The sequence below is a fragment of the Cervus elaphus genome, chromosome 21 (genome assembly GCF_910594005.1).
Source record: "Cervus elaphus chromosome 21, mCerEla1.1, whole genome shotgun sequence".
Classification (NCBI taxonomy): Eukaryota; Metazoa; Chordata; class Mammalia; order Artiodactyla; family Cervidae; genus Cervus; species Cervus elaphus.
In genome coordinates, this window is record NC_057835.1 from 26,896,965 (window position 1) to 26,909,492 (window position 12,528).

The 12,528-nt window shown below is 44.3% G+C and overlaps 1 protein-coding gene across 4 annotated transcripts in view; it reads left to right on the forward strand.

Moving 5' to 3' along the window:
- The window catches only part of LYN (LYN proto-oncogene, Src family tyrosine kinase), a 107,522-nt gene that overhangs the window by 48,924 nt on the left and 46,070 nt on the right, over positions 1–12,528 (forward strand). For 2 of the 4 annotated variants that reach the window (XM_043879878.1, XM_043879879.1), the window contains exon 2: positions 10,101–10,237. In XM_043879878.1, the coding sequence (XP_043735813.1) occupies positions 10,106–10,237 (132 nt within the window). In that variant the 5' untranslated portion in view covers positions 10,101–10,105. The remainder of the gene's footprint in view (positions 1–10,100; positions 10,238–12,528) is intronic. The other 2 variants (XM_043879880.1, XM_043879881.1) reach the window with 1 other exon arrangement.

Below are 12,528 nucleotides of genomic sequence, written 5' to 3' on the forward strand. Positions count from 1 at the left end.
TTGATCTAAAGTGATTTAGACCTTAGCGGGGGCTTTATAGTAGAGAAAGACAACTACTTAAGTTGTAATTGATGGTTCTGATCATGGAGTTGAGTTCTGATGCTCCCTCTTCTTCTGTCCCCCTCCTCGCCCAGGATACCCAGGAGGCTTTCCTTTTTTTTCTTTTTTTTTTATCAATATTTTACTCTTTTTTTTCATTTATTTTTATTAGTTGGAGGCTAATTACTTTACAATATTGTAGTGGTTTTTGTCATACATTGACATGAATCAGCCATGGATTTACATGTATTCCCCATCCCGATCCCCTCTCCCACCTCCCTCTCCACCCGATTCCTCTGGGTCTTCCCAGTGCACCAGGCCCGAGCACTTGTCTCATGCATCCAGCCTGGGCTGGTGATCTGTTTCACCCTAGATAATATACATGTTTCGATGCTGTTCTCTCGAAACATCCCACCCTCGCCTTCTCCCACAGAGTCCAAAATTCTGTTCTGTTCATCTGTGTCTCTTTTTCTGTTTTGCATATAGGGTTATTGTTACCATCTTTCTAAATTCCATATATATGCATTAGTATGCTGTATTGGTCTTTATCTTTCCGGCTTACTTCACTCTGTATAATGGGCTCCAGTTTCATCCATCTCATTAGAACTGATTCAAATGAATTCTTTTTAATGGCTGAGTAATATTCCGTGGTGTATATGTACCACAGCTTCCTTATCCATTCATCTGCTGATGGGATCTAGGTTGCTTCCATGTCCTGGCTATTATAAGTAGTGCTGCGATGAACACTGGGGTGCACATGTCTCTTTCAGGTCTGGTTTCCTCAGTGTGTATGTCCAGAAGTGGGATTGCTGGGTCATATGGCAGTTCTAATTCCAGTTTTTTAATAAATCTCCACACTGTTCCCAGGAGGCTTTTCTGACCCCTCTCTCTCTTATAAACAGTTTGGAGAAAAGATCGCAACTCTTCCCTGGGCTTTGCATCTCTAAAAAAGCCTGCAAAAGTAAAGGAAAGTAAAGGAAAAAGGAAAACAGTCAAAGGGCATCTGTAAGGTTTCTGTTTAAGCAGGCAAGGTACATCTCTCAGGCTATATAACCAGTACCAGGTTGCCCAGATAAGAATTGTCTTGGGAGGGAGGTGGGAGGGGGGATCGGGATGGGGAACACATGTAAATCCATGGCTGATTCATGTCAATGTATAGCAAAAACCACTACAATACTAAAGTAATTAGCCTCCAACTAATAAAAATAAATGAAAAAAAAAAAAAAAAGAGTTGTCTTGGGGATGAGTCCCTGTGAATGATCCTGGAACCAAGCTCAACCTGCTTTGGAAGCTCAAGACCACTTTTGTCTGGGACCGTAGGCACCCATTCCTATGTTCCTGGGGCTGCCTTTCTCTTCTGAGGCTCCCTCACTCAGCTCTTCTGGAGGTGAGCTCCTTGCATGGTCAGGCAAGAGGCCTTGGGTGGTTGGGAGTGCAGCTCCAAGGCCATTGGGCTCAGGTCCACTTTGACAGGGACCTTTGATCACCAGGCATGGGTCCATCTCTGGTAGTGTCTTCCTGGTCTGCACTGTGCCAGTCAGAGTGCGCAAGTCCTCACCTTCCTCTCGTCTCCCACATGCTGTCTGTCTCCTGCCCTAGAGATGCTTCTGGTCACTCCAGAATGACCACTACATTTCGCCAAAGGGGGCCAGGGGGGCACTTCAGAACCTCTGGATGCGTTATTCACTGGCTCCTGGGAAAGCGCAGTGCAAATGTACACATTCAGTCTGGGAAGTTGCAGTGAAGTGAAAAAAAAAAAAATGTTTTTGTTGAGTTTCTGTGTGACTGCTGGGATCAAGGCACCTGTCTTTAAAGAAAGCAAATACATGAGTCATCATAAAAAGAAAATGCTAAGTCATAATAAAAACAAAACAAAGCAAAAAAAAATTTCTTTGGTAGCACTTTGTAAAGGCAAGAAATTTATGTTCTCAGGGGTTAAATTCTAGTACCTTTGTTTTTCGATTTTAAGATCTTGGATTCTGAACATAAATGTGTGAAATAGCTGTTAAAAATGTGAGTTCAGATTTAAAGGGGAAGTAGCAATCCAATTTCCTATTTTTATTTCTTTTAGCTCTCAGAATAGGAGATATTGGTGATTTAAAAATCTTTCTATAGCCAAGAGGTGAATTTATATGAACTTCAGGCTGAAGTGGCCATGATGGAATATCTTTTAAACTTGTGAAACTTATGGTGAAAAACAAAATATTACCTGAAATGTATATTATGTAAATCCAAACTCAGGAACCTCTTTCATTGCAGAATTCCTTCCCCTCAAAGGTCTGTCTAGTCAAAGCTGTGGTTTTTCCAGTATTCATGTATGGATGTGAGGGTTGGGTTATAAAGAAAGCTGAGCACTGAAGAATTGATGCTTTTGAACTGTGATGTTGGAAAAGACTCTTTGGAGTCTCTTGGTCTGCAAGGAGATCCAACCAGTCCACCCTAAAGGAAATCAGTCCTGAATATTCATTGGAAGGACTGATGCTGAAGCTGAAACTCCAACACTTTGGCTACCTGATGCGAAGAACTGACTCTTTTCTAAGACCCTGATGCTGGGAAAGATTGAACGTGGGAGGAGAAGGGGGCGACAGAGGATGAGATGGTTGGATGGCATCACCGACTCGATGGACATGAGTTTGAGTAAACTCCGGGAGCTGGTGATGGACAGGGAGGCCTGGTGTGCTGTAGTCCATGGGGTCGCAAAGAGTCAGACATGACTGAGCGACTGAACTGAACTGAATACACACATTTATGTTCACATCATCATGTTAGTAAAGTGGACAGCAGGGCTTCCCTGGTGGCTCAGTGGTAAAGGATTTACCTGCCAATGCAGGAGACATGCATTTGATCCCCGATCCAGGAAGATCCCACATCCTGCATAGCTCCTCAGCCCATGCACCACAGCTGTTGAGCCTGTGCTCTAGAGCCCGGCAGCCACAACTACTGAGCCCTCAAGCTGCAACTATTGAAGTCTGAGCGCCCACAACAAGAGAAGCCACCACAGTGAGAAGGCTGAGAACGGCAACTAGAGACTGGCCCCAGCTCCCGGCAACTAGAGAAAAGCCCATGCAGCCACAAAGACTCAGCACAGCCAAAAATAAGTAAATATAACTTTTTTTTTTTTAAAAGTAGACAACAGAGTGACCTGACGTCTAGGCTACCTTGCCTAACAGAGGGGAGGTGGGAGAGGGGAGAAAAGCTCCATTTAGAAGGTGTAAATGGGGCATGTGCCAGCCAGAAGCTGATTTAGGAAGTGTGCTGCTGCGGGTCCCTCTTTGGGGTGAAACGGGGTTTCCTTGTGCTTCTCATCACAGCTTCTCTCTCTCCCAGTAATGGAGGGAAACCTAGCATTTGGGCTACATTTATTTATGTGTCATTTAGCAGAGATATATATAGTTGTTACTATGTGCTGCTTTACTTCTAAGCACTTTACAAATATTACTTATTTAAGGCACGTCACCCTCATAACAAACTGATGAGCTAGATGAAGTGATCTCCATTTTTTTTCAGAAGGAAACTGAAGCACAGAGGTTAGGTTGCTGGCCAAGACGACACAGTTAATAATTGAGGGATGCAGGATTTGAGTTTAGCAATCTGACTTCACAGTTCTTTTCTCCAAAATATTTTGCAAATTGTGGTGTCTTTCTTAGGAATTTTTAAACATATATATATATTTTGGCTGCACAGTGGGGCTTATGGGATCTCAGTTCCTGGGCCAGGGATGGAACCTGGCTGACCACAGTGACAGCACCAAATCCTAACCACTAGGCCACCAGGAGACTCCCTTCCTTAGACATTTTTAAGAGAAAATTTCTATATGGGCTGCTGCACCTTACAAGTGGACTTCAGAACCTAAGCAAGTTGATGGTGGGATCCTTTCAAACTACTTTCTGTGCACATTAATTATACACGGATGTGTGCATGTGTGTGTGTGTGCTGATTAATTACATAAATTAATGGATATATATGAATTTTTTTCAATTAACAATGATTGGTGGTCAAGAGCATCCAAGTTATGCAAATCTCTCTTTTTAACCCTCCTCACTCTTATAATATGCTCAGTTCAGTTCCGTTTAGTCACTCAGTTGTGTCTGATTCTTTGCGACCCCATGGACCGCAGCACGACAGGCCTCCCTGTCCATCACCAACTCCCGGAGTTTACTCAAACTCATGTCCATTGAGCTGGTGTTGCCATCCAACCATCTCATCCTCTGTCATCCCCTTCTCTTCCTGCTTTCATACTGTTCATGGGGTTCTCTAGGCAAGAATACTGAAGTGGTTTGCCATTCCCTTCTCCAGGGGACCACATTTTGTCAGACCTCTCCACCATAACCCGTCCATCTTGGGTGGCCCTACATGGCATGGCTTAGTTTCATTGAGTTAGACAAGACTATGATCCATGTGATATAATATGTTAGTTTGGCCTAATTTAATGAACTCTCCACTATCAGGATTCCCTGGTGGCTCAGATGGTAAAGAATCTGCCTGCAATGTAGGAAACCTGGGTTCAATTCCTGGGTTGGGAAGATCCCCTGGAGCAGGGAATGGCAACCCACTCCAGTATTCTTGCCTGGAGAACGAAATAGACAGAGGAGCCTGGCAGGCTACAGTCCATGGGGTCGCAAAGGGTCAGACATGACTGAACAACTAACACACAACAACACAACCCCTGTTGATGGACATCTAGATTGTCTGTGTCTGTCATGTAAATAACACCAATATGAACATCCTTGTGCTCTGTGTAAGCATATCTAAAGAACAAATTCTCTACAAGTTCTCACCATAAAAACAAACAACAACAACAAAAACCCCTAAAAGTGTGAAGTGATGAATGTGTTAACTGTTTTGAGGTTATCATTTCACAATATGTAAGTATATCGAATCATCACATTGTACACCTTAAACTTATACAATGGTATATGTCAATTATATCTCAATAAAGCTGGAGAGAGAGACTTCCCTGCTGATTTAGGTTCCCTAAAGAACCTACCCTCCAATGCAGAGGACGGGGGTTTGAGCCCTGGTCGGGAAGCTAGGATCCCATATGCCACAGAGCCACTAAGCCCAAGTGCCACAACTAGAGAGGCCCACATGCAGCAACGAAGACCCAGCAAAGCCAGTAAATCAATAAGATTGTCAAAAAAAAAAAAAGCTGGAGAGAGAGAAAAAAGAACAACTTCTCAGAAGTGGAATTCCAGGTGGACAGCTGCTTCCTTGCTGAGCATGTGGATAACTGTGGGACATTATTTGGTCTGACCATGTGCAGCCTGATGATAAACGAGGATTCATAATTAGCCTTTTATCCCAGAGTTTCTTCAGGTTTTTCTTTTTTAAACAAAGATTTTAGCATTCGAAGGCCCTTCAGTGAGGATGGGGCACCACTAATGGATATTTGCCCCAGTGAACATCTGGACAGAAAAGTCACCCAATCCTGTTTTCTGGATATGTTGGTGGAGGTCCCTTTGTGACAGAGGGTCGCCTACTGTCTGTGTCTGGTTCGATCATCTACTTGAGCTTCTATGATGAACAGCATCCTGGGGGTGTATTTTCATGTCAGACCCTCAGGTATTATCATGATTAATTCAGATATGCTGGGAAAGATTGAGAGCAGGAGGAGAAGGGGTCAACAGAGGATGAGATGGTTGGATGGCATCACTGACTCAATGGACATGAGTCTGAGCAAACTCCAGGAGATGGTGAAGGGAAGCCTGGTGTGCTGCAGTCCATGGGGTCACAAAGAATCAGACACGGCTAAACAACTGAACAACAACGGAGTCCACATGTAAAATGTGCTTTCATTTACTGTTTAAAAAGAAATATCAAAGACATTGCCGACAACACTTTATGTGACGCCCATCCTATGAAACTTTAGAAATTTTATGCTGGGGTGTCCCCGTCCACTGTGGACCCAGGTCAGCTTCCTCTTTCCCAGGAGAGCGCCCTGTGATGCTGGCTGTGGCTCTTCCTGCCAGAAAGCTCCAACTGCAAATCTGGATCCACATTTACATTGTCTTCTTTTCCTCACCTAGTGTTTTCTGTTTCCAGTTTGTTAAACTCACTTTTTGGTAGAAGCATTTCAAATCCTTTTTGAGAAAGAAGCAGGCTATAAAAAACAGTGTCTTCAGCATCATTAATAATGAGATAAAACACGTTTTAAAATAGCCGTTTTTTGGCAAAAGGATAAGGAGAAAAAGCACATACTTCAGGCGAAAGCTATGTGAGTCCACCATTCACTTGTGCGATGGTTTGAGGCCAGTCAGATAATCTCTCCACGCCTCCATTTACTCCTCTGTAAAATGGGATTAATAATAATACCTGGGTCATGGGGTTTGTTCGAGGATTAGATGAGATGCTCAGAAAATTACAGATATTTAATTCAAAAATAAATACTAAGGTGTAAATCCTTATAAAGCATGGCTCCTGTCACTCGCAAACACGTAACTGGGCTCTCAGTTTTTGTTGGGGGGCCCTGGGTTTTGTGTTTTTCTGGTGTCGTGGCACAGTGAAAAGAATTGAGGACCTGGTGCTGTTTGTCCTCTGATGCAACAGGATGCTATCTGAGCTCTTTTGCTGGAGTGTTTGAACTGCAGGGACCCAAACTCAAAAGCTCAGTGCTAGTGGGTTAGGGTCTTCCTCTCCAGTGTGCACACGGGGCTCTCAATTATCTGTGTGATGAGAAGTGAAAGTCACTCGGTCATAGCTGACTCTTTGTGACCCCATGGACTGTAGCTCGCCAGGCTCCTCTGTCCTTGGAATTTTCCAGCAAGAATACTGGAGTGGGTTGCCATTCCCTTCTTCAGGGGAGCTTCCCGACCCAGGGATCGAACCCAGGTATCCTGCACTGCAGGTGGATTCTTTATCATCTGAGCCAGCAGGGAAGCCCATGTGATGAGGGAGAAGGAAATCATGAAATATGCATAAATAAATAATAATCTGCAGATTAGACAACCCCTCACACATCCTCCTGCTTTTAATTTTCATTCTCTGTCTTCCTTCCCATGGCCACTGCCCTCAGATGATCACCATCATCCCTTCAGAGGACCGGACCACCAATTCCCCTATCTGTGCCATATCACTAACACCCACAGACTGACTTTCTAATCTCATCTGCCTTCACACACAAATGTCTGCACACACGCACAGACACTACAGGGGTAGCTAATATCTTGCAAGCAATTTTTTTGCATAAAGTTGTTTATACTGTCCTCCTATGTTCTCCCTTATCTGACTTTTTATTTTGAAAATTTCAAATCTACAGAAAAAAACATCCTCACCTCAAGTTCCTAGTTTTTTTTAAACTATTTTGCCACATTTGTCCCCTCCTCTTGCTCCCTTGTCCCCCCTTTCTCTTTTTCGTTTTGGTGGAAATGTTGACAGTTGGCAGATACTCTGAGCCCACATCCCTACCCGCCTCACGAGCATCTCCTCAGATGTGGACCTTCTCCTGCATGACCAGAGTACCATCATCACACCAATGAACCGCATGATTCCCCAGGATCAAATCCACATGTATTCAGATATCTCCAATGACCCACCCACGTGTCCTCCCCCACTCCCCTACTCATTCAAAGCTCATTCAGGGAACACTTCTGAAGTTCCCACCTTTTGACACATCATGGACCTGTCTGATTATTTTGATGCTTTAACCTATGTTTCCTATGAACTAGTAGTTAGTTCTACAGGTCTCTATGCCTCTTATCTCCAATACAACAACAATGTCTGGGGCGGGGATGTCCCCTTTGCCTTTCCTTGCCTGTCTGGAGCGGGAGGGCCTGGGATGAGCACATTGGAAGCCCAGGGTACTGCAGCCTGAGCGCTTGGTCCATCCCTTCTTTCCACGAGCCCTCCTGGAGTACCTGCTCAGAGTGGTATTTCAGAGAAGAAACAGGCTGGGCCCCCAGCCTGTCTGCTTCAGAAGACCTGCTAAGGAGGTAACGTTTGGGTCCAGATCTGGAAAAAAGACAGAAGTGGAGTGTGCTGGAACCAGGGAGGGCCTGGGGAGAAAAGTGGGCTCCCGGGAAACATCTTGGGGAGAGGTGTACACGACCAGGGATGTGTGTGTCCTAGGGGCCCGCTGGGCTGCTCCCCTCACAGTTCAGGGAACCACTGGGGTCCACTAAGGTTGGTCTTTTCCAATACCGACTTCCCTCCTTCATGCAGCCCCATTCTAATGTGAATAAGGTAAAAACACATTTTTTTTTTGGAGGGTAGGAGTAGGGGTGGAGGTGGGATGGGTCAAAAAAGAACGCCCCTGTTTATTTACAGACCAACTAGAAAACCCATCCCATTTCAGAAACTTCAGCACATGAAAGAAAAAAAAAAAAAACACCGTGCTGTTTTGAGTCAAAGAAGTACTTGCTTCCCCTTTATTTTGGGAACTACAGCTCACTAGTTTCAGAAAGAGGCGTGACCGTCCTCAGAGGCTTCCTACGTCAGCCAATGAGATGATAAACAAGGTGGTGGTCGCCAAGGCCTGTAGGACCAAAGGCGGGCCAAGCCGGGGCAATAGGGACACGCTCCTGAGGCTTTTTTTAACCCGTTCCTCCTCCAGGAGGTGTTCTGAACTCTCATGGCCCGCCTTCCCCACGTGAAACCGTCCTTGTTCTGTGATGCTCTGGGCAGGGGTCCCCTTTGGCCGTGCCTGAGAGAGACAGTCACAGCAGAGCACCCGCCCCGCTGTGCCCCGGGAGAACTTCCTGGACTGTGTCCAGGGAATCTGCTCTGTGAACCTAGGCGATTCTCGTGTGCCTTTGGGTTTGGGAACACTGCCCTCCAGTACCTTGTAATGGAGTGCATAACCGATTTTGTTCTGTTTTTAATATATAAATTTGACCGTGAGGCTGTGCTGTGAGGAATAGCCATATCCGATTTCAGTTTTAAAGTCACCTTTAGATCTAAAGTTCCCAGTTTGCTTTGGGTGGCGCTCTATACATCCTAGTATAACTGAATAGACAGATAAGAGTTTAGCCTTTAGAAGGGTGGTTGAAATGGCAACCCACTCCACTACTCTTGCCTGGACAATTCCATGGGCAGAGGAGCCTGGTAGGCTACAGTCCATGTGGTCGCAAAGAGTCGGACACGACTGAGCGACTTTGCTCGCTTTTCCATCTGTCTCACTGGTTGTGCCCAAGCCCCTTTCTGTCGGGGGTCTTTCCTGAGGCCTTAGGGTGGCTGGCGGCACCCTCTGTGCTTCTGGCTCTGACATCTCTCCTGTTTTCCACACTCACACTTCTTACTGGGAAGTCTACAGGTGTGATCGTGTGGATATTCCTACAAGCATCTTTTCTCCATACCTGTGTCTTCTCTTTGATTTCCAGTCTCTGTGAAGGCCACCGCCATTGCCCCAGGCCCCAAGCCACATAAGATTGGAGCCACCCTTTATACTTCCTGGCTCTTCATCATGTTTGCCTTTGAAGCCCCAGGTCCTCTCCCTTCACCTTGCATAGTGGCATTCATCTTCAGCCAAGCCTCCCCCTCCAGCCCAACTCCTGGACTTCCCTACTTGTTCCCTGAAGAGTTCGACTTGAACTAGTTCCCCGAAGGGGCCATGTTCCTGGGGCCAGTTCTTTGCATGTGAAGTTCTCTCTTCCTGGAATCCCTTTACTGACTCTGCCACCTAGCTGACATCACTCCCATTCTGACTCAAAGCATTTCCATCAGGACGCTTCCCTCGCCCACATCCTTTTCCTCTTGCCTGAGGTCAATGTCCTTTCCTATGTCCTGTGCATCCTCTGTCATTGACCTGCCACATTGCATTGTTATTTTAATTCACACATCTTCACCACTAGAATAGGAGCGTTTTTAGGGCAGGAATTGATGCTGACATAAAACTGATGCTCAACAAATTGTTGTTGAATGAATGAGTGAACAGATTATGAACAAGCACCTGGCTTGTGAACAGTCTTCACTTTTTTGACTTGGTTAAATCATCAGTGATGAAGAATAGAAGTGTATTTGTTGTTGTTGAGTCGCTGTCACGTTCTCTTGATTAATGGAGAGACTTTGGTGGCTGGAAGCCAGTTCTGGAATGGTAAAACGATGCCATTGCTTTTGTATTCCAACAGGAACTATGGGATGTATAAAGTCAAAAAGGAAAGACAATCTGAATGACGATGGAATAGATTTGAAGACGCAACCAGTACGTAATACTGACCGAACTATTTATGTGAGAGATCCAACGTCCAATAAACACCAAAGGCCAGTAAGTAGATAGTCTCAGGGGAGCATTCCCACGGCAGGATCAAAGCATGGCTGCGTAATTTAAACTCCAAATCTGTACCATGTGCATGCCAAAAACCCCCAAAAATCATGTTAATTACTTGGGCCTCAAATAATTTTTGATATGCTTTGTAACTTAATCCTTTAAAGAGTTTACAAATATATTCGAGACAACCAGGCCACTTAATGTACAATAAAGGGGCCTTTGATCACCTTCTTATGTGTGGCGATTATCACCTTGCCTGTCACTGATACAAATACCCTCTCTTTTTATGTAAAAACATGTATATGAGCTTGTGTGACTTAGGATGGGCAATAAGATTAGTGGTCTGGAAGCAGAAGGAAATGCTGAATTCAAGTCGGAAGCCAAAATAGGTGCTAATATGCCCTTTGGTACATGTTGTTGTTGTTTAGTCGCCCAGTCATGTCCAGCTCTTTGAGACCCCATGGACCATAGCCCACCAGGCTCCTCTCTCCATGAGATTTCCCAGGCAAAAATACCGGAATGGGTTGGCATTTCCTTCTTCAGGGGATCTTCCTGACCCAGGGATCGAACCTGTGTCTCCCACGTTGGCAGGTATATTTTTTACTGCTAAGCCACCAGGGCAGCCATCATACTTTATCCCATCATGTTGTTCTTCAATTAATTCAAACTAGTACAAACACTGAAGTTGTCATGACTTATTATAGAGAATTAAAAGATTTTTTTAAAAAAGCAACTAATTCTGCCTTCTAACCTAGGACAAATATCTGTACTAGTATTTTTACATGATGGATGTGCTCTCTGATGCGTTTGAGAAATGCTTGGCAAAGAACTAATATCACGTTTCATGGAAGAAAGGAACAGAGCTTTGGATAATTACAACCTTAAATGCACTTTAGTTCAGATCTTAGTTCCTTTCTGTTTGCTCACTGCATATGTGTACATCCCCCATTGCCTGGTTTTTATGGAAACCAGCGTTTCAGTGTTTAAGCTGAAAGCAGCTTATTCCGCATTAGTCCAAATGCCTTCATTAAGAGTTTTCATTGTTTCTCTAATCTGACATGTTTTTAAATGCCTTGGCATTCTAGAAGTATATTATTGTTGTCACGCCCTCTACCAGCCCTCTCCCCCACGTTCCCCCTTATCCTGCAGGTATGGTGTGTGTCAAGGTCACATGTCATTGTTGAGATTGGTAAGTCGGTGTTGGTATTCTTGCAAAAAAGTAGAAATGAAGAATGAATACATTATGCTGTTAATTCCCTACATGATATTTCTAGACAGATAAATTAATGTTATAATTTTAGGAACTTCCCTGGCAGTCCAGTTTTTAAGACTCTATGCTTCCAATGCAGGGGGCAAAGGTTTGATCCCTGGCTGGGGAACTAAGACCCCATAGGCTGTGGTGCACAACCAAAAAAGAAATTTAAGAAAAACATTGTGGACTTACCTGGTGGTCACTGGTAAAGAGTCCTCCTGCCAATGCAGGGGACGTGGATTTGATCCCCTGTCCAGAAGAACCCCCATGCCACAGGGCAGTTAAGCCTGTGTGTCCTAGAACCCGTGCTCACGAGAAGCCACTGCAATGAGAAGCCTGTACACCGCAACTAGAGAATAGCCCCGTAACTAGAGAAAACCCGTGCACAGCAATGAAGACCCAGCATGGCCAAAAATAAAGAAAAATTTTAAAAAACATTGTAATTTTACATATAGAAACTCAAAATGTACAAAATTCTTAATAACTTTAATAATTTAGTTATAAATGCTTATAAATATAATATTCAAAAACACATCACATAAATAGGTATAGATGTGGAGCTATGCTATGGAAATATGACTAACAGAAAATGAAATGATACAAGGACTTGGAGTCACATATAAGTTTCTCATTATAGACTTCAAAGGCATCATAAAAAGGACCTGACTTTTTCTAGTGTCATGTGCTGTGATTTTACACAGTTTAAAATCCCCCATTTTTTTTTTCCCCCATTTTTTTTTAACGTAATGAAAGAAGATGTCCTTCATTCAGAAAAGCAAAGGGGACCAGTGTAAACTTGCGCACTGTTTTTCCTCTGGGTAAGAGTAAAGGGGGTTGGAAGTTAAGGTAGAAAGCAGAAGTAGAAAGCGTGTTTGGAAATCTCTCGGTTCCCTCATGCACCCCCGGAGCACAGTGCATTCTGCCTTCTGTGGTCACAGGTGCCCTGGTTTGTGAACTGGGCAGTTGGGCCTTAGTTCATGGATAACGTTCAGTTCCAGCCAGATGTGCCCAAAACACACCCCTATATTGATTACAG